Consider the following 26,950-nt stretch of genomic DNA (forward strand, 5'->3'; position numbering starts at 1 on the left):
AACACCTCCAATTTCAAATATTATTTATAAATATATATACAAAAAAAAAACCGCTTATGTTAATTAAATAATTAAGAAATTTTAGATTATTGGCGGTATGTATGTACGTTGGTGTTGTGTAACAGTTGAGAATCTAAAATAAACTAAAATAATTTTTTATTAATAAATAAAATAAAGCAATATTAGTCAAGTATAAACGTAATGAAGTATTCTGTATGCTATGAAAATAAAAAAAAAAAAATACAAAATTCATCCCAGTGCGATGTGAAAAACATGATATTTTCAATAACAAGTCCAACTGGTAAAAAAGTAAGTATGATATATTTCTATTTTTCCTCAATAATGTATTTATAATTAATTCTAGACAAAAAAAAATTTATAATATTGGTTAAAAAAGTGTATACACATAATTTGTATTAAATATATATACCAAATTAATCATAAAATTATCTGGTTTTATTTAAAGTATATGATAAATTTTTAAAGTGCAATATTTTATATTTATAAGGAAGTGAATTATATTATTTGATAGAATAAATTTTTTACTTAACTAAATTTTTACTTAATATTGATAAAAAAAAAAAAGATTTAATGTTATCTTTATAAATATTTTCTTGAATAAAATATGATAATAGATAATTTTAAATAAATAAACAAGACTTTATCATTGCTATCATTTCATTGGTAGTTTTTTTTTTTTTCTAATACAATCGAAATATTATCAATTTTCCAAAAATGCTATTATTCTTCTCCATGTTTTATAGTTATATACATTAATCCAAAAAAATAACAATTAAGATTGTGTCATTACACGAAGAAGAAAAAAAAATTTCATCAAAACACGTGAAAGTAACAGTGTAAGAAGTACTACATCTTTATATATCAACATTGACATATGTCTTTGCGCATCTGTATATTTTAATAAAAATTTAGGTCACGGTGAATAAGACAATGAAGCCAAAAGCAATAAAAATATTAAAAACTAGAATTCTTAGCAAATTAAAAAAAAAAAAAATTTTTTTTAATAAATTTATGCTATTTTAATGTTTAAAATACTAGTATTATAAAATTTTTTTTTTTTATTCTATATATAAATATATTCATTTTCTCATATTTTAAATAAATCTTTTATAATTTTAATACAAAAAAAAAATTAACTTAAGTTTGAGAAATATAATATTATTTTTATATAAAATTATATTATTTTTTAATATTTACCACATTATAAGGTATCTTATTTATAAAATAATAGATGAGAAACATTTTTCTTTCTTTTTGTAGAAACATAAATGTTTCCAATTTTTAGAGATGATTGATAAATATTAAAAATGAAAATTCAATGGCAATATGTGAGATTTTCATCTTGTAAATGGGGTATGGAAGAGTTTGTAAATGTAATGTTTGACGACACATCATCTAAAATTTTCCCCATAATACATGCAGACATATAAATGCATTTATATATATATATATATACAGCGAAGAGCAAATGCATTTGTTATATATATATATATATCAATACGGTGTGATATGTTACCTATGTTGATAGAACTTTATGTATTTGTACAATCAACATTCCTCAATTTTATATATTTCCATTTGATCATAAAATTTTTTTAAATATTATTAATATTTAAATTAAATAATTTTTAAAATTTTTAATATCTCTATGACAAATATATTTAAAAAAAAAAAAACTATGAAATTATTATTTCAAAAATAATAAATGTGTAATAATAAAAAATTTAGAAAAAAAATGTAACTATTATGAATGATAAAATTAACGATTAATTCATACATTAGCAATTTCTAAATATTTTTAGAGAAAAATAATAAGAATTTAATGTGCAATATATATAAATTTATAATTTTTAGTGTACTTAATAAAATATTGTTATATATAAAATATTTGTTATATATAAAAATGATTAGCACTTGAAAGTTTTCAATATTAATGAATTTTAATTCATAAATAGAAAGCTTAAAATGAGGAATAAAGACTTTGTAAAGATATGTACATATATACACATAAAATGGTCAGTGATTAATGATTATAATTTGATAAACTTTATATAATGATAAGAATATTTAAGTTTATTGCCATAAGATGGTTTAATTTTACTACAAAATTAACGCCATTAGAGGTAGTTAAGTTAAATATTTAAAAGAAAAAAAAAAGAAAGAAGAGTTTAAAGATTGAAGTTTAAGTAAAATATGGTTAGAAGATGAGAACATATATGCTTATAGTATTAAAAATGCCGCAAGTAGCTATATATTTTAGTTTTCATTTTAGATGTGACCCTGAAATTCGAGAGGAGACCTCTATATGTTTAGTTAAAGGGGAATGATCTTAAAGGTTATAAGCCCTCTGTATAGAACAGAAGAACAGTATAATTTAACTATAAAATGAATGTTTACTCCTCTCTGTCCAACAGAACCAAATAATGAGTGGCACCCCATACCAGTCTGGGTCAATTTTATTTAATGAATAAATGTATATAGGGTGCGCAATATAAAAAGCGACATTTCATCATTGCAAGATGTTACAGAGTAGAAGGATTGTTCTATTGTGTCACATCTTTTTCTACTTCCTGTATTAAGAATCTTTTAAAAATGTAAAAGGGAAAGTTATGGAAAAATTTTATATAAAAGTAATAATTAGTAAATAAGTAAAGTTTAACATGAGAAGAATAAAATAGAATAATAATATATGTGATCACTTTAACATATTTAATGAGTACAACCATATTATATAAAAAATAAAAAAAATTTTTTTTTATCATTAAATTAAAAAAAAATAAAAACATTTATTCATATATTATAGTACAGAGAAAAAAAAATAATGTCTTTGAAGTATGTACTATTTTGTTGAATGAATAAATATTTTTGTTGTCAAAATACATTTTTAGCAATGTACACTCCATTTCTTTAATACTCTTGTATTTTAAAAGTTAAAAATTTTTGACATTTCAAAAGTTTTAAAGAAAGAATATATTTGTGTAAATGGTAAGAAAATGTTTTTTTATATTTAATATTTTTATCTATTAAAAGCAAAACGGAAGTGATTATATAATTTATAACTATATTTTCATCTTTAAAATAATTTATAGTCTATTATTTCTTTATTAAAATACATAATTTAATAACAAAAAAATTTTGATATATCTTTAGTTTGTTTTTTTTAACCTTTTCCTATTTATCTATAATAAATATATAATATAATTATATATATAGTTTTATGATATATTATGATTACATCTAATGATAAGTTTAATATCTTATAATAATAATAATAAATCCAGAAAATTAAATTATCATCCTTTTAGAAAATAATAAAATATTTAATTTCTATATTATTTATTAATATAAAGAATATATTTATATTGATAAACTATTTAAAGACATAAATGGCAGATCAAGAGACAAATATTTGCTAAAGTAATGCCTTTATGACATATATTCACTCATTCATTCTTTAAATATTTATTATATATAAAACATTGACATGCTTCTTATTGTATAAATTATAAAAGGAGGTGTAGAAGGAAAGATTTGTTAAATACACAATTAAATATAATATATTATGATAGAATTGCGGAAGTATTTGAAAAAACATTCAAATATTGAAGTCACATATATAGTTTTATGTAAAAAGTATTCATAAAAATACACAACTGTATATTTATTTTGGCCAATTATATAAAATATTTTTAAGAGTAAAAGTATAAATTAGAAAAAAACTTTTAATTTTATTTTAAAAATTTTTCATTAATAAAATAGTATAATAGTTAAATGAAAAAAATAATAATATATATAATAATATCACAAAATGTTTTGATTTAAAATGATTATATTAAAAAATTTTTCTGATAAAAAAGATATGACAAATTTGAATAGATATGAAATGAATGATTAAGAATATTTGTATAAATGTAAGATAACAAAAATCTTAATTTGTTGTAATATTATTGATAAAAAAATAAATAGCCATTATCAAAAATCACGTTGTAAGAGGAAAAAGAAAAAAAAAATGAAAAATGGTATAAAATCATTTATTATTACAATTTTCTATTTTCACATTTACATTCACCTAATGTTAATTAAATATTATTAATAAAAGTAATTAAAATATTAATATTAATAATATATAATATTTTATAGTAAAAAAAAAATTTTTTTTATTCATTTATATTATTTCATTTTTACCCAAAACAATAAAATTTTCTTACATAAAAAAGTAAAGATTGATCGTTATTATAAAAAAGATAAGAATTATAAGAAAAGTATATTTAAGTAATAAGTAATGTAAAAGTATGGAACATTAACTAACATTAAACTATCCATTATTCAAACAAACTTTCACATATATCAAAAAACTTCTATAATTTTAAAAATTGAGAATGTAAATGATAATATATTTATAAAAAAAAAAAATTTAATGTTAATAAAATATATCTTATGAATTCTCTTTATATCTTTAACATTTTTTTATAAAAAAAGTTGTTAAAGTGAGAATATTTTGCGTGTTTATTCATATTAAAAATTTTTACTGTTATATTTTTATAATAATAGTATACTTTTATTATTAATAAAAAGTAGTAAATATATATATATATTTATATATTTAATAATTTTATAATACTATTTGATAGAACAATAAGATAGATCTTTTATAAATGATAAAATGATGATTTCAAAAAGAGAAATTTTGTGGTATATTTTATCAGTAATTGAAAGGAATATGACAATAGATTGATAATTATAAGAAATAAAGTGACTTTGATTTTAGTACTTTTTTTTTTCCTAGTAACTAATCTAAAACTATTGATAGTAAAATGTGAAAAATAGTTACATATATGAAATCTCTTCAAAAATGACCTCAAAATCGCGCTTAATGGTGTATATAATGTTATAGTATTTGAGAGCCTCTAACTCATTTTAAATACATAATTTTATTTTATCTTGAAATTATAATAAATTTTTCAACATTACAAAAATTCAATATTTACCTGATACCAAAGAATTAGTAATGTATTACTTTTGACAATAAAGAGGATATAAAAACGGATTATATAGAGAAATGAAATGTTAAATATGGAATACTTTACTAAGGAATAAAAATGATAAATTGTTTAAGAAAGATTAAAGAATGTTAAAATAAATGATAGTTGTCATTAGGAAAAGTAAAAGTTTTAAATGCTTTTAAATCTCTGTAACAAATATTATTTAATCTCTCTCCAATTAGTTGATTAAAATATGTTATTTTTAAATAGCTAGTTTAATGTTTACATTTTCCTTCCAAATAAAAGTAAATTTATAAAAAAAAAAAGTTTTTTTTTTAACCCATAAATGATAATGCCTATTTATTTATTATTTATAAAAAAAAATCATAACTTTTATAATCTATTTTTTTTAAAAAGATTTTTTTTTCTTTACAAAAAAAAATACATATATTTTAACTATATATATATATATGTGTATACTATAGAAGTTTATCAAATGGCAAAAATATAAAAGTATAGTTTTGCATTTAAAAGTTGTTGCTAATTTATATATACTTTTTGTCATAGAAGCGTTACTATCATTGTTTGATGACATGGCACACCAATATACACTCTAATATATTTTCTTCAATAAAGATAATACTTTTATCGCAGTCTTCTCTATTTCAGAGATAAATGCGTAGAAAGAGTTAATCATCTGTGTCGTTGTTTCTCTTTTTCATCTCTCTTCAATTGTCTTCAAAATATAGTAGAATGTGTGTGCAGGGAAAAAGAAATATATATAAAAATTTGTTTGATTTTTAAGTGGCAAATTTTGGTGTTATAGAAATATTTTACATTGTTTGGTATATTTTCATATATTATAAAGATTTATTTTTAAAAAAAAATATATAGCTTCATAACGAAAAACAACAATCAACAAAAATATTTATACGGGCTTAATAAGTAATAAAAAAAAAAAAAGAGATGAGAATTATATAATGGGTAATGAGTGTGAAGAAAAGATTTAAACAGGAAAATGAAATGTGGTAATTATTTTTAAAAAAATAATAATAAAAAGTTAAAATAAATAAATAAAAAAAAATATGTATTGATATAATTTTTAAAATATTATCAGCAAATATTTAGATTTAAATAAAAAAATGTAATTATGTAGATGTTATTATTAGTAAAGAAGATTTTTATGTTTTAGAATATATAAATAAAAATTTTCCTTAAAATGATACAAAATTTAAAGGATTTACTAACAAAAGATGGATAAAAAAAATTTTAGAAAATGGGAATGGGTTATTGCAAAATATATAAGAGTTTCACTGCTATCATCTTTTATGCCTTCATTATACTCTTACTTGATGATGATTAATAAGATTGATATATCGATATATATATATATATATATTCCTATCAATAAAAGTCAAAAAAAAAAAATTTCCTATCCATATATATATATATTATATAGTAAAATCTTTTGTTTCATTTTTTTTTATATGATTTAATTTAATACTTTAAATGGGATGATAAAAAAAAAGAGTTATTTAAAAGTCATGATACATTAAACAACAAAATTCAATGTACTTTTAAAAATTTAATTTGAAATATATTACATATTTAAATTATGTATGTAGATAGATAGATAGATAGATAAATGGATAGATAGATGTAGAAGAGGATTTTGTAAAGATATATGAATGACATAAATAAAAATTGTCGTCATTAAGCATTAACTATATAATATAGTTAACAAGGTATGGCTAAAGAAATTCTTATAAGGTGTGTTGTTACTTGACCTCATTTTTAATATAATATTAAACTTATTTAATATAATAAATATATTTATAAAAAGTTTTTTTGCAAAAAAAAAAAATTTTTTTACATTAATAATATATAAATAAAGGAGAAAATAGATCTTTTTAAATAACTGTTAACATAAATGCTTTCACATACATTTAATCGCAATCAACAAATTTTAAAACACTTTTCAATACAAATAAAATATATTCATTTAAATGTATGTATATAATAGTGGTACCTTTGAATAAAAAAATATATCAAATATTGATATAATTTTTAAGTTTAGCTTTATAATTCTTATATATATATCTTTTTAAATATATATATATATATATAATTCAAAAGAACTGTCAAAATCATTAATGTCAAGGGTATTTTTATTTGCCATACTATATAATATAAAGGAACCATATTTAATCAAGGATAAATAATTGATAAAAAAATATTAGCAAACATATTTTTGATATAACTAATAGTATCTACTATTTAGAAGGTAACCAATTTAGTAAAATATATATATATATATAATATAAATGAACAACCATTGAACGTCAAATAGATTAATGGTAAAAGAGGATATAGTTACTTTCTAAAACCTTATTATAACAAAATCACACATATATTATAGCATTAAAGTATTTACAACTAGACAACATTGCAATTTGCTTCTATTAAAAATTATAATTAAATAAAGTAAAAAAAAAAATAAGATTTCTCTTTAAGTTGTTAAATGAAATTTCAGTTATATATACATGTATATATATATATATGTTTTTTTTATATTTAAATAATATAAAAGTGTTTCTAAATCAAACAAATATTAATTTGATATAGGGAAAGATAAAAAGAAAAAAAGGTACCTCATATATAATAGATTAAAAACTTTATTCAGTCATGGCTTTAGAATTTCATCATCTGATATCTTCGTCAATAACTGTTCTTTTGACCATAATCATATATAATTTAAAATATAACTTTTAACTAAAAACTCCTCCTTTTAATAAGTTTTTATTATTATACATACACATCATATAAAAATGATGCTGCCAATCTAAAACAATTTCTTATTATATTAATTAGTCAAACAATAAAACAATGACTGTTTTCAAAAAAATAAAACTTTAGGTATAGTAAAAATATATTAACGAATATAATATAGGAAAACAATATATACATCACATATGATTAAATATAACAGCATATAATTTTATACAAAAAAATTATTATAAATTTACTATTTTTAGAATAAAAAAAGTACTAAAGAAAATTAAAAATATAGATCTAAATTTAATTTTTTTTTTTAAAACATCAAATATTAATATTAAAGCTTATATATACTGTAAAAAAAAATCATTAATAATGAAGATATAAATGAAATGGAACAAAATATAAGATGTACAAAGGAATGAAACATAAAATAGAAAATGAAGAGAAATTGTATTAAAAACATTTTGAACATTAAATAACAATTTAAAATATTTCTAAATAATTGCTATTTTTCTCACCTGATTCAGTTTTATATCTTAAAAAATATATTTTTTCCAATAAAAATTTATATATATAAACTTTAAAATAAAAAAATATAAATTTTTTAAAATATATATTGAACTATTTATCATAGTTTATTTTTTTATTTATGACCATTCTATATTTTGTAGTGTCATACACATTACCACCAATAATAAAATGAAATGAGTTATATATTATTAAATTTAATGAACATATAATTTAAAATTAAGAAATAAGAAATAAAAATAATGATATTAAAAAGAAATAATGTTAAAAACACTTTTTTTATTCATAATTATGTAACATAATATAATAATATATTACTATAATTTAAGAAAGGAAAAAAAAATAAATTTTGATGGTGAATAATAGTAGATTAAGTAATAGATATTGAAAATGTTCTGATAAATATTTACCTGGCAAAATGATATTATTTCTATAATACTCATTTATGCATTTTATCAGCAAAAATTTATTATTTTTATATATAATACAACAAAAACTAAAGAATTATTTTGATTATTTTAATGTAAAATTTTTATTATATATATTTCAAAAAAATGAAAAATTATGTTAAAATGAAGAAGATTTCATGCAACCATATATAATATATATATATATATATTTATGGTGTATTAAATTTTGTAATATAAAAATAAACTTTTTACAATGTTTATTGAGTATATCATATGACAAATTATACTACGTTAATAAATTTTTCCCCCTAAACATTAAAATTTTTTTTTTTTTAATATTTCAAATATCGTATAATTTCTAAAGTAATTAAAAAAAAAGGTTTAATTTATGTAAAATTTTATTGGGGATTCGTTAAACGTAACTGTCTTTGTAGTGATTCTGCTGTAGCAGATAAATTTTGTGATTTTGTTGATGAGACTGAGTGTTCTCTTTTCTCTAACTTTTCATTGTTACCCTCATTTTCATAACCACTTGTTATAAAGTTACTATTATTATAAGTATCTTCATAATTAGTTGATACATTATTTATTCCAGCATTATTTTCATCCTTTATTTTATTACGAAGAACGGGTATTGGTGGAGATGTCGTTGTATTTCTAACATTTGTTTGATTATTTTTTTTTATTTCCCACCATTCTAATCGTTTAGGAGGTGATGATGAAGAAGGTGAGTGTAAACTGTGTGATGTCATGCTTTTTAATGATAACTTATCTTCTGAACTATTACCATCATAATTTTTTTTTCTTCTATCACCTATAGATAATAAAAGATTATTATCATTTATATTAATTTATGATATTATCTTACCATCATCTTTCTCGTTATTAATAGTTTTTTCATTTTGTGAATATTTTTTTTTTATATTTAGAGAATTTTTTGTCATTTCTGAGGCTCTTGCTGCTATAGCTTCTGCTTGTTTTTGAACTCTTTCCATTTTTAATTTTGATTGTAATTCTTCTTCTTTTATTAGATGCTTTTGTTTCTCAAAATATATTTCATCTCTAAAAAAAAAAAAAGTTAAAAAATAATATAATAAAGAATAAATTAAATAACAAAAAGATATTTCTTTATTTAACAAAAAAAAAAAACGCTACCTAATTTTTCTTTTTTCTTCCATTTCCCATTCTTTATATCTTTCCATTTCTTTACGACGTCTATTCTCTTCAATTTGTTGTAATAATTCATATTTAAGTCTTTCTTTGTCATTTAAACCCGGTGCAATTATTTTATTGTTTCTTTTTAATATATTCTCTTCTTTTAAACTCGTATTATTAATAAATCTTCCATTACCAAGTATTGGTAACTTTTGATCATTTGTATAATCAATTGTCCTATTCATCTACAAAGAAAAAAATTAGAAAAAAAAATATATTCGAAATAATGAAATAACAAGTATTACTTAGGATAAAAGTTAAACAAAAAAAAAAAAAAGAAAACTAACATCTTCATTTGTATAGGGATATAAATTTTTATTATCATAATAACTTTTACCATTTGTCCTTTCCACATCAAAAAGTTTTTTATAATTTTCTTCTCCTATTTTGTTATTTAATGTATATTCCATTCTTTGGTTATTAATATTTAGAGAAGAAATTTCTACATTAAGTTTATTATTTTCTTCATGTTCATTAATTAATGATGAAAAAATGTTCTTTACCGATAATGGTTTATACATAATATTTCCATTTATAGAGTATGCTTTCATACCAACAATAAATGTTTTTCCTTCTAAAATTTCCGGTGGTACATCCCATGAAATATCTAATGGGTTTTTGAATGAAATTTTTTCTTTATCTTCAATTATATTAGAATGATAGGGTATTGTTGATGGTAAATAATTATTTTTATCTTGAATAGGGTAAAAAGATGGATTATTTGATAATGTTGTTGTCGTTTTTAATTGTGGATAGGATAAATTATTTTGATAGATGTAATTTGTTGGATTTATTCTAGATAACTCACCATCAATCAAATCATTGGAATTTTTTACAATATTATTATAAGATACTTTTTCATGATTATGTTCATATTTATTATTGCTATCTTCTAACAAATTGTTACCTAGTTTAACATTTGTTTGTGTTGATGGATTCCAATTATATGTACGTACCATTTAAAGTTAATATAATAATTGAAATTGTAAAACATATATATAGTACATAAAAAAGAATACTTAAGACTACAAATTAAAAAAAAATTATACTTATAAAAATTTATAGTAATAGATAAGCGAGAATAATTAAAAAAAAAAGATGAAAAAAGTCTTTAATAATGTATATATATTTTAGTAAATTATCTTAAAGGAAATTTATTCAAAATCGTATATTTCATCAATGCAATAATATTTCCAGGTTCTTTGTAACAAAATCATATTTCCATAGTAACACTTATATTTTACTAAATACTTTCAATTCACAATTTAAACAATGTTAACTTATTAAATTTCTTTTATTAATATACATATATATTTATTATTATTTCCTTAATTAATGCAACACGTATTTTAAATTTGCACAAAAATGATTTTAAATTTAATAAATTATGTAAAAAAAGCTTTTATTTGAAAAATTGAAATTTACAAAGTTTATTGGAAAATTTTTTTTGAATAAAATATATTTTGAAAACAAGGTGTGTGAAGGTGTTAAAAATAACAAAAGATTAATTTCCATTTAATATATTTTTAAATTAATATTATTAAATTTATTATGGATAATGATATGTAAAAAAACATGTTTATCTTAACCAATTATTTTAATCTTATTTACAGCAAAAAAAAAGTAATTTTAATAAAAAATATGAACTATTAAAGGTCGTTTGAGAAAATATGATTAAACGAATTTTGACAGTAGATTAAAAATTTAAATAACATGTTTTTTTTTTTAAAATTAAAATATGTTGTTTTTAAAACTATAAAACATATTTAACAAATAAAAATGTAATTTACATCATAAGATATAAAAAATAATTATATAATAATAATATTTACATTACTATAAGCTTTCGTTTAATATGTTATTTAACAAAAAGTATATGTAAAATTTAATATTTTTTTTATTAAAAAATAAAGGTATAAGTGGTACTTTAAGCATCTCGAATAAATTTCAAAGATTGCTGTTCTTGAAAAATTAGCTTTTTATTATCAAATAAAATATGCACAAATCTTATTATGAAATCATGTAATATAGTACATTTCAATTTATATATTTTTTTTTATCATAATTAAATCTTTAATTTACTTACAAATGAAAATAAAAATAAAAGGGTACAGGAGAAATATTTCACTTACTTTCACTTATATTTCATTTTTTTTCTTTTTTTTTTATTTTTAATAGAATAATTTTTTTTTTCTAATAGTAATAAAATATTTTATTTATTATTCGTAACATTATGATAAACTAATTAAAAATAAAGCAATTTTTAGACTTTGAATGTGTTGATCTGTTTTGAAAAACATTGAAATATGTTTACTAAAATAGTATATTCTTGAGAATATCCACATCAAAACAAATACTATAAGTTGAATATCTGTAAATAAACTCCTTAATTTTTATTGTTATCAAAATTTTTTAAAATATATTTCAAAAGTTTTAATTTTTTCTTTTGACTATTTTTTTTCATATTAAATTTTTTTTTCAAGTAAAATGTAAATATTATGAATAATAATAAATATACATAAATTAAATTATCGTTATTCTTATCTACACTTATAATTTAATCACTTTCTTATTATAATATGTTTTGATTTGGTGCCGAGAGAAAATATATAATTAATTTTAAATAAATGATATAAATTCATAATAATATGAAATTTTTATTTGCTGTAGATATATAAAATTATGAATAATTTTAACAAAGATTATAGTAAATTTTTAAATTACTTTTGCTATTATATTTTATTATGTAACTTTTATGGAGTAAATTCCAATATGTTATTTTATATATTATTACAATTGATTATCTTTATATTTAAAATTTATTATTTTTTTTATCTAATAATTACTAATTAAGAATTTAAAAACTATTTTTCTTGAATCATATAAGCATTTTTTTTTCTAACAAATACATATCTAACAATCAAATATAAAGAAATTTTTTTTATCTATTTAATAATATAAGAAAGGATATAAAAATCTTTTATATTTTCTCTTTCATTTATATTATTTAAAAAATAAAAATTTTATACTTTTTGGTGAAATAAAATATCCTTTAATTTATTATAAACTGTATTCATTTAAATTATATACCTCACATCAATGAACTTTATATTTTAATATCTATTAATACTCCATTGAAAAGATCAAATTTTTTTTTTTTAAATATATATAACACATTTATTATTAGTTTATTTTACCTTCCCATTGATCATATAATATATAAATATATATAAAGTAGTTTAAAAAAAATTAAAAAATTTTTGTCTATTGTCCTATTATTTTATTTATCTAGATACAATAAAATAAACAGATAAATAAATTTATTTAAATTTTATTTATAAACTTTTAAACTTTTTTCTTTTAATTAAATTTAAATATTAATAATCTTTTTTTTTCATTTATAATAAAAAAAAAAGTATTATATAACTTTCTCTGTATAGTTATTTATTTATTTTTTGCCTTTTTAAGTCCATTATCTAATACACTTATAAAATAAATGTAAGTTGATATTTTATAAATTTATTTAATGCTTAAATACAATATCAAAGTAGTATGAAAATATTCAATAATCACTTTCTAAATGGCAAATTGTGTATTTTGAAATGTAACCTTAAGAAGATGAATATGATTAATTGAGATATTCTTTCTAAAAAAGGTAGATAAATGTCATATAATAATATGTTTTGTCAACAACCATTGATAATGACTTTTATTTATTTTGATATTTATTATTCTTTATTTTCTATTAACATGATATAAGCTTTTCTAATTTAGAAAAAGTCTTCTTATTTAAATAAACTAAAATAATAGCTTTAAAATTATTCTGAACGTACTATACTTTGTAATTATAAGATATATATAGTAAAATTATTCCCACTTCTTCAATTGAAGTTTAATTATACTTAATACTTTTAAATAATGTATAACTACATTTTAGATAAAAAAATTTATCCTATACCATATTTTTTAATGCAAAATATTTGACTGATAATTTATCTTTACTTACCGAAAAATTTAATAAAAATATTTATTTTGTAATTTGTAATCGTTATATTATATAAATTTAATGAAACATTTAAATTATATAATATTATTTAAATATATTTCTATCACATATAGTATTATCTTTTATTTGATCAGATTTATCATAAACAATTCAAGACAATAAAAATCAACAATAGTATAAATATATAATATTTGTCTTAGCTTAAAAAGATAAATTTTATGAAGTATGTTATTTTATTTAATAATCAATCAAACTAATCACTTAATTGTATTTTAAATTTTTACTACACTTTCTGATTACATTACTATTAAGATACTTAAACGACTATTTCTTATATAAATCTTTATATAGTACTACATTTTAATAAAAATTTTAGAAATAATCTTTTATAGAGATAATCTTTATTATAAAGATAAAATTATTCTATTTATAAAAACTTTTAATTTAAATAATAATTTTTTTTTTCTTAGCAATATCTTTTATTTTATTTCCGCAAAGAATCTTGTGTTATGTGTATAATATATAATAAATTATTAAAAATACAAAACATTGCAACAAAAATATTATATATTTTAATTAAAATAAAATAAATATTAAACATGATAATAATATTTATTTTTACCAATACTTTTAATGTCTATAAAATAGTAAAGAATATATTTTACTCCCAAAAATAAAAAATTTATCTCTTATTAATGATATATTTTAAGAAAACTTTTTTTTTTATAAAAAAATAATTAGTTATGATGAATAAATTATTTATAATTATATACTTCCTTTTAAACTGTATAATTTTAATCATACACATAATAATTAGATGTTTTAAATATTTTTTTTTTTTAAATGGCAAAATTTATGTTAAAAAATTCCGATTAATAAAAAAAAAAACTTTAATGAATTTTTTCTTTTACATTTTCAAACAATTTTTATCCTAAATTTTAGAACAATATGTTTAAATTAGTAAAAAAATAATATATATTTTTTAAAAATGTTTAAATTATTTTTAATTTTAACTAAAAAAATAAACTTATCATTTTTAATTATTATGTTTTTAGCTATTTTTAATTTATTAAAAAATAATTTATATCAACTTTCTCAGAAATTTAAAAAAGTAATAACATTATAGATTATTATTTAAAGAAGAAAAAAAAATTTTTTTTTTGAATTACTTAAAAAAATATAAACTGATTTTTTAAAAATCTCATGTATATAAGATTTCTATTGAAAAATTTTTATCAAATATTATTTTTTATTTTAAAAAAAAGATAATGGATGCAATAGATATATTATCATCACTAACAACAGCTTGTTATCACGAACCAAAAGTTCATGATCATGAATTATATTTTCAATTATCAAATATTAATTTATATATATTGACACCATTAACAGTTCTTGGTCTTTTTTTTAACACTTCAGCTTTGGTAAGTTTTTATTTTTATATATTATTTATTTGCTAAAAAATTTTTAAATGTATATAATATATAATATACTAAAGTGTTAATGTCATAGAAAAATAGTATTATAATAAATTAAAGATTAATGTATATATTTTTTATTGCTTTTTTAGATATGTTTATATAGTCCTCCAAAAATAACATCTGGTGTTTTTGTATATCTCAAAGCATTATTAATATTAGATCATTGTCAATTAATAGTTACATCTGCTGCACTTTTAATTCCTCAATTTTGTGATAGTCATCATTTAGAAAATCATACATTTTATCAATTTTGTATGCTTGAAAGAAGATTTTTAAAATATACAATGCCAAGAATTGAACTGTTAATTAATACGTTACATGCTTGGACAATTGCATCATTATCAGCACATAGGTATTGGAAGGTAAATAAAAAAAAAGGTGGAAAATTTTAATAAATTAATATTTTAAATATTATAGATTTCAAGACCAGTTGTTTCTAGATATAAAGATACAGCAAGAAAAGCAGCAAGAACATTATCTATTATGATGATTATTATATTTATTTTTAGAAGTCCTATTTTTATTTTAGAACTTCAATTTAAATGGAAACCAATACTTCGAGTTATTCGACGACCAGAAACAACAGAATTATTAACTCCATATCGTGTTATTTATCATTCTTTTCTTGATCCCTTTTTTGCAAATGTTTTACCATTCTTGGCTATGTCAATATTTAGTATCTTGACATTATATGAAATTATTAAAAGTAAACACTTTGCTTACAACCAATTAAACATTGATGGTGGAAAAACATACAAACCACAAACACATCAAAGGTATTGTTAATTATTTTGTTAATTCATCATAATATTTATCTCATAAACCTCTTATCTTTAGATCCCAACAATCACTTACATTAATTAGACGAAAAGTTTATATTATAAGACAAAAACAAGAATTTCGTGCCACTGTGTCAATAGTTCTTATGATACTTTTATATCTTCTTTTTCATTCACTTCAAATATATAATATATTCAGAAAATGGGAATTATTATATCAAAGGCAATGTCCAATAAGGTAATATTTTAATTATAATAAATAATTTATATTTTATAGACGTGATTATATACAATCACACATTAGTAACATTTTATCAATGTTCTCAGCAAGTGTCAATGCATTTATCTTTATTGCATTTACAAATCGTTTAAGAAATTATCTTCAAATGTTAATTCGTAAAACATCTCGATCATTATCTTCAAATAGTGATCCACCAATATCTCCCAAAACAATTACGTCTAATGATGTAAATATTTTTGGAAACATTCAAAATTTTGATTCCGGTGTTGCTATATTATAAATGTCTTCAATATTTTTTATATTTTATTTTGTCATAATATAATCTCAAATAAGCAAGTTATGTTATCAAATACTATTATAAATTTAAAAAAAAATGTTATATTAAATTATCAAAGTTATTAAAAACAAATGGTTATATAATATTATTTTAATAACATTGTTCTTTTTTTTTAAAATAAATATATTGATTTGTTTTTTCAAAATGGATATAGATAAGAAGAATGTATGTAAAAATTAAACTTTTAGTAGACATACTTTTATATCTTAATAATTATATTTTTAAAAATATATTGTTTTTAAAAGAAATTTATGTTATTTAAAAATATTTATTTTTTTAATATTAAGTTTTATTTTACTAAAAATTTTTTTAAACATATTTTTATATTTTAAAACATCATAAATATTTGAAATAACCATTCACAATACTATTACAGTATGGTTTTAGTTCACCACTTTTAAGAAATTCTTTTTACTTTATTTTAATTAGCTACTATTTTAAATATCTTGTGTTTTTATAAAAAAAAAGTACTTTAGATATATTCATTTAAATTTATTTATTAGAAAAAAATGAAGAAAAAAAAATCATTTGAATACTGTTTAAAGATTTATTTATAAAAATAGTAATAATGTAAAGAAAAAAAAAAGCATATAAAAAAAAGTTAGCTTTCAAATATTATTCACAAAAAATTAGAAGCAAAAAAAAAAAGTTTTTTTTTTATAGAAAAAAATACTACAAAGTATTATTAGAGAAAAAATATTTAAATATGAAATTTAAAACATCGTTTTATAAATGATGATTAGTTTGGCAATAAAAAATTAATTTGCTTATGCATACACAGGATTATAATAGAAGCTATTTTAGTTTTTAAAAAAGTTATACTAAACATTAAATATTATTTGGAATTAATGAAATGGTATTTACATAGTAAAATAACTATCAAAGTTTTGTTATTTCTAAAAAAAAATTATTGTATATTTTGCATTATGTCATTTGGAAAGGCTTGAGCAAAAAAAAAATATTTTTTTTTTCTTTATATAAGTTTCTATAGATATTTTTTTTTGGAATTTTATCATTTTTTTTTGTGATATGTTTTCAAGACGAAAAAAAAGGAATTATTTAGGGATGTGTAAAAAAGAAAAATTTTTGATAATTTTTTTAGACTGAAATGTTTTAATTCTACATAGTATCTTCCTTTTCTATTTTAATAGTTTTTATAAAATATTGTCTTGAAAATAAAGGTAGCCGATGAGATCATTACTAAGAAGATGACATTGGTTTTGTATTGTGAAGAACCATTAATAAGTAAAGAACGAGATAACTCTAAAATATAATTAGTTAAGTATAATACATATAAATTTATTGTTTTAAAACATACTGTAAGTTTTATATTCCATATCTTTTACTTCTCTCCACATATGACATTCTTTTCCTTTTTTAGCATTTATTGGAGACATATGGGAACCTGCTTTTAAATTCATCCATTTTCCCCATTTATATCCTCCTCTATAAGGTGGCCAATCTTTTTCATGTTTATTACCATTTTTTAAAGTTGGTTTTCTATAAAATAATTTAAAAAAAAAAAGTATTAAATAATTTATTATTATTATTATTATATATGTAGTTTTTTATATTTTAACATACCCAGTAGATGAGAAACTTGTCCAAAATTGTATAATTTTTTGACTAAAATGATATTCGCGTTTAGTATAACCAGCTGTGTCATTATATATTGGTACACCAAATACATATTCTATTTCATAACCATGCATTACACCTGTCCATGTTGGCCATGGATTAGCGCTCGATGGTTGATCAAAATAATAAACATAAATTTTACCAGGATTATGTTCATATTGATCAGCAAACCATAATGAATCACATGTAAAAAAATAATCACCAACCATTTGATTTATTTGATCTGCGAAAAATTTATGTCTCCCTTGTCCAAGTAATTTACAATCATCAGTGCCATAAACTTTTTTTGCACTATTTCTTACTACTGAAGATTGATCTTTAAATGCCGTATCAACACATTCATTAAACTCATCTAAAGATATTAATGGTTGTTCCGCCTTATCAAAATATTCTTTTAAATTATATATATTCCAATAATTTCCTTCATCATGATTTATTCCTATCATTAAATTAATATCTTTATCATATTGTTTATTACGTAAAGCATCAAATGCATCAATTTTACGGAAAAAATTACGATCTTTAGAAATTATTACAAGTGGAAATTCAAGAAAATAACTAGTTATTGACCACATATTATCGACAAGTGTTCCTGGTGGAACATTTCTCATACATTGTATTGTCTCTTCAATAGTTGAACGATTACATTGTACTTCATTAACTAATTTTTGACTTTTATCTAATCCACGTTGTGGAGTATCCATACTCCATTTGTTATCTAATGATCCAGATTGTAATATACCATTCTTAAATATACCTTTACTTCCTGGAGCAATTAAATGAGCCATAATACTACTTGCTCCGGCACTTTCACCAAATAATGCTATTTGATTTGGATTACCACCAAAATAAACAACATTATCTTTTATCCATTTTAAAGCTAATTGTTGATCAAGCATACCAACATTACCTGGTACATCTTCATGATCTAAATATAAGAAACCAAATGGACCAAGTCTATAATTGATATTAATAACAATAACATTTCCTTGTAAAGCTAAAGCTTTACCATCATATAATATTAATGATGGACTACCAGATGAAAAACCACCACCAAATAACCATACCATAACTGTTAAATTATGAGCAGATGCTGGTGCCCATATATTCATATAAAGACAATCTTCTGAAATTTCTGTATTAGCATTCCACATTTCACTACCCCAAAATGATTCATTATATGTATCACGATTTTGAAAACATGCTGGTGATAATTTTTTTGCTCTTAATGTATTATTCCATGGTTTTTTAGTAACTGGTGGTTTAAATCTTAAATCTCCAATAGGTGGTTCTGCAAATGGTACACTTAAAAAATAACGAACTTTTTCATTTAAAAATATAGATTCTGTTCCTTGAATATATCCTAATTTAGTTTTGACAGTGACATCCTTTTGAGAAGACAAGATAGTATATGAATTTTGATAAAACTATTAAAAAAAAAAGAAATTTTATATAATTATAATTATATATAAGTATTTATTTACTTACATTTAAAAATAAAACTGTCAAAAATAAAAATGAATTATAAAAAGACATTCTAAAAATGATGTAAAAATAATTTAAATATTTACAAGTATTATTTAACAATACAACACTTTTTAATGATATCAGAAAAAAGAAAATGATGTTGTCGCACGCTAGAAGCGGTAAAAATCTTAGGACATGCTAAGAAATATATAATAAGCATATATAATTAAAAAATCTCAATACTTCTATTTATAAATTACTTAAAACTCCCATTATAACTTATTCATAACTAAAGACATATTCACTATTTGGTTATAAATAATGCCGCGTCCTTAATTGTTTCTTTAATGGGAAGGAGGGAGTAAAGTAATGTTGTAATAGAGATAACAGAAAAAGAAAAAAAGTAATCGGAAATGGTAATAGCTCTTTAATATATCTTGATCTTCTATTATCCTATCAATAAAAGATTTAAATAAATAAAAAAAAAAAAAGACAATTAGTATAAATAATAAGAAAATAGAAAACTTTCGTAAATAAAAATTTTTTTATAAATAATAATTTTTAAAATATATTTTAATCTTTTATGTATTCTTAAAATAAACTTAATTTTGTTAACAAAATGATAAAGTTAATAACAATTTCTAAGAAAATAAACTAATACATATGTCCTTTGTTGTTACTAAAAATTAGTTCAAATTAAAAATTTTTAATGCTTTTAACTTTTAGTATTTTATAAAACTAATTATTTATTTTATAAATTATGTATATATATATATATATATAAAGAAAATAATTATTTAAAAAATAATTTGTCATTTGTTTATTTTATATATTTTAAATGCTTTTATAAACTAATAATAAAAATTTTGATAATTGATTAATCTTTTTGTTGATTTATTTTTGTATTAAATGAAACATGAAAAATAATTTTTATTATGTTGATATGGATATAAAAATGTTAAAATAATAATAAAAAAAATCATTAAAAAGAGTACTCTTAATAGATTTTATGTGTAAATAAAAATAAATTAAAAACCAATCTGTATAAGTATTTTAGGCATGATTAAAAATAATAACCTATTAAAAAGATTTGATATCTTTTATCACTCAAAGTAGCTTAACAAAGACCAAGTAAATATGGTGAAGACAAAGTAAGTTTTGATGTCTAAGTATATCTAAAATCACTCGTGAAGAATACTTAACATTAAATAAGATGCAGATGTTAAAGTGATTGCTACTTGCAATCCGACAAATAGTTTTGAGTATAACATTAAATATTTCATAAGGCTCTCCTTCATTTTAATATCATATTCTGCTTCAAGGTTTCTTTTAAAATAAAAAAAAAATTTCTTAAAAAGGAGGTAGACATATTAATAATAATATTATATTTTAAAATATATAATACTTTTAATAGTTATTATAATTATAAAATAAAAAATTAAATTAATTAAAGTAAATTTTTTTTTTATTCATTTTATTTTAGTAATTTTTTAAAATAAAAAAAAAATTTATTTTTTTAATACTAATAACAAAAATATATATGATAAAAATAAAGCCTAAATTCGAGTGATATAATATATTTTTTTTTAAATTTAAGATAATGTTTCAAATGATAAAATTACTAAAAAATACTGTCTACATACGATAAATATTTCCTACAAAATGAAAATTTTAAAAGTAACTTAAGATGCGCCGTGTCAAATGTACTTATAAAATTTGTCTATTTTATAATTCTAACATCAAAATTATATAAGACTACCTTTATCAACTTATTGAAATCCAATTATGATATTTGAATATAATGTCAAATTGTATAATTTAATAGTTATCCTTAAAAAGTAATAATTGAGTGAAGAAAGTTAAAAATAATTTTTTTGACAAATATAATATATTTTATATATGAATGATGTTTGCGTAGAGTAATTCAAGGCTCTGTATTAAACAACATAAATTATTAGTATTTTATAATAGTAAAGAAAAAATAAATCCAAGTTAATAAAAAATAAATATCAGCTTGGGAGTTCTCAACTAATATATCATTAAATATTAAAGAAAAATCTTTTAAATATGAAAAGACTTACAAAAATTTCTTAAAACAGTCCATGAAATATAATATTTTATTAATATTTTATAATTAAATTCTAGCTTCAAATTTTATATTTATGATATGTTTCATTAAAATATACATCATATAAAATTTAGTAAAACTTTGTATAAAGTATAGTTAAAAAGGAGTATATTATAAGAATCTTTAATAATATGTCAGATTACTACTTTTATCACTTTTGGCAGTCTATATTTAAAAACATGACAATCCATAATCATATATATCTATAATGTTAAATTATATGTGGCATAATATATTTCAATAGAGGTGCCGTCATACAAATCATAATATATATATATTGAAAATTAAGAAAATAAATTATAAATTTGATGTACTGTAAAATGAGTTAATTTTGAAAATTGTTAATAAATGAAGCTAACTTTCTTTAAAATTAGATGATTTCTTTAGGAATAGTTGTTATTAAGCTAATAAATAACCTCCTTAAAGCTCAATACCATCTTTATGCTAGTTACAAATATAAAAATCATTAACTTCCTAATATCAAATCTTCCTAATGACTTCAAAATAAAAAGATAAATTTCTAATTTAGTAAACTTTTTAAAATTTGATAAAATGAAGAGTAGAAGAGTAGCTTTAATTTGCAAGTATCTTACAATAAAATCATACATTCATTTAATTATTGTAAAAAAAAATATGTTACTACTAACTGAAACACATAAAAGTTAGTTAATCAGATTTGATTTATTATCTTATTAATTGTATAAAATATTTTAAAATTTAAATATAGATAATATAATTTATAAGAATCATTTTTTAAAACACCCTAATGAGTTTAAGATTTAGCTTTTAAAATATTTTTTTAAATCATATGGCAAAATTTTAATTTAAACATTTTAAGAATATAAAATTATCAATATATAAAAAAAAATACATTTAAAATATTTTGTTTAAAAAAAAAAAACGTTTTTTGTATTCTAACATCAATAAATAATTTTTTTTTTTTAAATTTTCAAATTTTGTCAATCCGTCAACTAAGAATATGTTAGCAAACATAATTTTAAAAATTTTATGTGAAAATAATACAACAATTCAACTAATAAAATATAAAATATTTATTTTTTTATTTTATTCTTACATATGATCATTTATTATTATTTTGGAAGAAAATTTTAATGTATATATAAAAAAGTAAAGAAGTAATAAACTTTTGAAAAATCTAGTCATAAAAAATTTATCAAGTACAAAGTAAAAAATTTTTAGTAATTAGAAAGAAAAATAGTAAATAGTAAAAGGGAATGTAAAAGATTTTAATAATAATAATAATGATAGAATAAATATTGAAATATGTTAATTTTATTCGAGTTATCAAAAACAATCCTTCAAATATTTTTAAGCATGCTAATTCTTGATAATATTACGTACAATCCCATAGTGTTTCATTAAATTTAATCATATTATTTTTAAAATATATTTAACAAAGAATTTCATAATTTTGAGTATTATAATAAAAATTATTTATATCAAGTCCTTCTTATCCATATAAAGAATAATTTTTATTTTTAAAAATGATAGATCATTCTTATAAAATAAAGGTAAAAAATTGATGCTTAAAATGTATGTAAAAATGTATTTCAAACATTAAATAAAAATTTACTAATGACATGTATATACACATTATATTTTTATTTTTAAATATTTAACTGCCACTTTAGATATTTAAAAAAAAAAATTTATTGTAAAAAAAAAACGAAAAATAACTTAATAAAAGATAAATATTTGAATTTACATTTTTAATGTTATTAGGAATTTAATCTAATTAACCATAAAATTGCCACTATTATTTGTATAAATATTATTATTAAAAATAAATTACATTTAAATAAAGATAATTAGTTTATCATTTGTTGGAAAAAATTATATTATTTATTTTGTAAATATTTTAGTTTATTTAATTTTGTCTTATCATTTTTTTTTATTAAATTAGATATTTTCTTTTACCTTGATCAAAATACTTCAATTATAATAAATTTGTTTTTTTATATCTATTATATAATTATATATACTTTTTTGAAAATTACTTTTACAACATATAATCATTTAAACATTATAGTAGTATAATTATTTTTAATATAATACGAAAAAAATTTTTTTTTTCAAATATAGTGATAAAAAACTAATTAGTTACTATTTTACTATTTCCTCATGTGACGAACATTTTGGAATGGTGTTCATATATTTTTAACAGTAATATATAGATATCCCATATTTTATGTATGTATAATATCAACTACATTTATATATCATAAATTTCACTAAATTAACATGCTATCAATGGGAATAAAAAGTTCACTTATAATATATATTACTTTTTTTGACCAATCTTTATACTAAACTACAAGAAAATTAGTATACAATTCCATGACAACAGTTAATTCATTATATCGATTATAAACCTTATTAATTAAATATATTTAAATCTTATTTTTTTATATTTTAAATTTGTTAAGAACATAACTAAGGTTAATTAAATTAATTAAATTTAAACAATAAGATATAATTTAGATATAATATAATATATTTATGTCGTAATAAAAAGTTACAGGAAAAATTACTTTTTACTAATCAACGAATTAATTAAAACTTGCTTTTTAATAAAACTAAAACCAGACAATTATTTTTCACTATAACTATTTACTTTCTTTGTGTAATATTATTCTTATCAATCTATAGTTACATTCAAAAATCTTATCTATATTACCTTTTTAATCTAGGTTAGTGCAGTAATGCCAAATAAGTATTATTTTTCTTACAATATTGTTTGCTAATTTTGAAACTTTTTAAAATGTTGAAGTCAATTTGTAATGAAACTAAATCATCAGAAATTATCACATATGAAAATGAAAAATTTTCATCAGAAGACAAAGCAATCAAAACGTCAATTGATTCTGAAATTATAAATAATAGATCTCCAAAATTGGAATCAAATGTCGCAACAACAAAAAAAATAGAATATGAAGGCGTTGTAAAATGTCCCATTCCTGAAAAACAACCAAAAATGGAGTCAATAAAAAAAGAACTTATTGAAGAGGTAAAGCCCTCAAATGAAAAAAATTGTCATAAAGAAGAAAAATGTTCTGATGAAAAAGAAAAAATTTCTGATGAAAAAGAAAAATTTTGTGATGAAAAAGAAACTAACAGTAATCAATTGCTTCCAAAAGTTACTGAGAAATATATGAAATTCATTAAAATAGAAGTTGACCCAAATGGTCTAGGAGAATTTGTTAGAACAGATTGGATGACAGTTAAAAAACATTTAACCATAAAAGAACAAAAAGAATTTGTTGATGAATTTATTCGTCTTGCTTACTGGGAGGTAGATGAAATTGCAATTTTTGCTTGTGCTATAATTGATAATGGTGCTAAAGATATAGAAGATATGTTTGAATGGTTAATAAAAGATTATTCAAATCTTCCTGTTAAATATGGTTCATTAACTAGTAAACAAGCTGTTCATGTTACAAAATATAAAGATTATTATCAAAAAGTAATAGATAATTATTGTAATGGGACATTTAGATACGGTGGATTGGAAGCTTTAAGTATTGTAGGAAAGAAAAAAGAAGAATGTGGTGACATATTTGAAGAATATTTAGAAAATTTAAATACCAATATAATAACTGGTCCAATTATGCCATGGGGAAAATTTACTATTGGTACAAATATGCGCCCAATTGACAGTAATGATGGTCCAATTTTTTGGGTACGTCCTGGTGAACAATGTTTTACAACTGATGACATTGATGGTAATATCAAAGAAAAATCAAGACCAAAATATTGTGGACTAAGAAGACATGCAAAAAGAGAAATTCATTATGAAGATCGTACTCCATCTCATGCAGATTTTACTAGATGTGGTTTAATACAAGATTGTACTGGAGCTGTTGGAATACTTAAAGCTATTAGAAGTCCTTCTGATCCATACAATGGAATAAATAGAATTTTAAAAGATGTTGTTTGTTTTCCAGCAAAATATATTGAAGAAATTGTCCAACTTTTGGATATCAATTTATCTCATCCACCATTAAATCAATGTAATATATGGGTTGACGAAGCTAAACTTAATCAAATTAGACGTAATGATATAAAGTATGTTCATGTATCTTTAAAAGAAGATTGTGTATACTTTTTACCTAGAAAAGTAGTCCATCAATTTAGAACTATTTCAGCATGTTCTTCAATAGCATGGCACGCAAGATTAAAGCATTATTATGAAAATGGGAAATGTAAAATTATTTTAGATCATGAATATAAACAAACCAAAGAATAATCCAAAGATTAATCAAAAAATGACTTTTAATAAAGTAAAAAATCATTTCTGAATTCGCAACTATATTTTTAAATTTTTAATATGTATTTTTTTGTGAAGAATAATTAAACAATATTTTTATATAATTCAAAAACAAAATTGAAGGGTACTTTTTTTGTTTCAGTCAAAATTGATCTCCTTTTTCACCAAAGCGTCATGGTGACATTTTTTTATATTATGTTTTTTGTTCTTTATTTTTAAACTTTTTTGTTCTTTTTTTTTTGTTTACATAAACTTTATTTTTTTATTTTTTGTTATTAAACACATACAGCTTTAGAACTGAAAAATGATACATTTTTTAGACATTACATTTACAAGTTAAAAAAATAGAGAATATACAAAACAAGGAAGGTCATAGAAAAATAATATAAAAAAGAACATTAAAAAATTATATGGTGAAATATGACTTTGTACCTAGATAAAAAAAAAATCTCTTTCAGTATAAATGTTTCCTAATTTGTTTTTATTTTAATAAAAATTTATATTAAATTTTTACATTAAACTTTTTACAATTATCTTTTTATCTTGAAATTTTTAATGGTAAAAAAATATTTTGAGATAGTTAAAAAGATTTATCAATTTTAGCTATATTTTAAAAAAAAATTTATTATGATAAAAATAAAAAAAAAGATA

The 26,950-nt window shown here is 19.2% G+C and overlaps 4 protein-coding genes across 4 annotated transcripts; 2 read left to right on the forward strand and 2 right to left on the reverse strand.

The window, feature by feature from the left end:
- Window positions 1–9,117: 9,117 nt before the first annotated feature.
- Window positions 9,118–10,893, reverse strand: SRAE_X000025900 (Hypothetical protein; the record flags this gene model as incomplete). The annotated part of the gene is made up of 4 exons (XM_024644580.1): window positions 9,118–9,533; window positions 9,588–9,781; window positions 9,875–10,119; window positions 10,222–10,893. 4 exons carry the CDS (start codon window positions 10,891–10,893, stop codon window positions 9,118–9,120), a joined length of 1,527 nt encoding a protein of 508 aa, XP_024510125.1.
- Window positions 10,894–15,208: 4,315 nt separating this feature from the next.
- Window positions 15,209–16,721, forward strand: SRAE_X000026000 (G protein-coupled receptor, rhodopsin-like family and GPCR, rhodopsin-like, 7TM domain-containing protein; the record flags this gene model as incomplete). Its single annotated transcript, XM_024644581.1, has 5 exons — window positions 15,209–15,364; window positions 15,511–15,783; window positions 15,839–16,197; window positions 16,259–16,438; window positions 16,478–16,721. The coding sequence occupies 5 exons, from the start codon at window positions 15,209–15,211 to the stop codon at window positions 16,719–16,721; spliced, it is 1,212 nt and encodes a 403-aa protein (XP_024510126.1).
- Window positions 16,722–17,922: 1,201 nt separating this feature from the next.
- Window positions 17,923–19,952, reverse strand: SRAE_X000026100 (Acetylcholinesterase; the record flags this gene model as incomplete). The annotated part of the gene is made up of 4 exons (XM_024644582.1): window positions 17,923–18,041; window positions 18,097–18,278; window positions 18,363–19,843; window positions 19,905–19,952. 4 exons carry the CDS (start codon window positions 19,950–19,952, stop codon window positions 17,923–17,925), a joined length of 1,830 nt encoding a protein of 609 aa, XP_024510127.1.
- Window positions 19,953–24,793: 4,841 nt separating this feature from the next.
- SRAE_X000026200 (Hypothetical protein) lies at window positions 24,794–26,278 on the forward strand (the record flags this gene model as incomplete). The annotated part of the gene is made up of 1 exon (XM_024644583.1): window positions 24,794–26,278. One exon carries the CDS (start codon window positions 24,794–24,796, stop codon window positions 26,276–26,278), a length of 1,485 nt encoding a protein of 494 aa, XP_024510128.1.
- Window positions 26,279–26,950: the final 672 nt, after the last annotated feature.

The sequence above is a fragment of the Strongyloides ratti genome, assembly GCF_001040885.1.
Source record: "Strongyloides ratti genome assembly S_ratti_ED321, chromosome : X".
NCBI classification, from domain to species: Eukaryota; Metazoa; Nematoda; class Chromadorea; order Rhabditida; family Strongyloididae; genus Strongyloides; species Strongyloides ratti.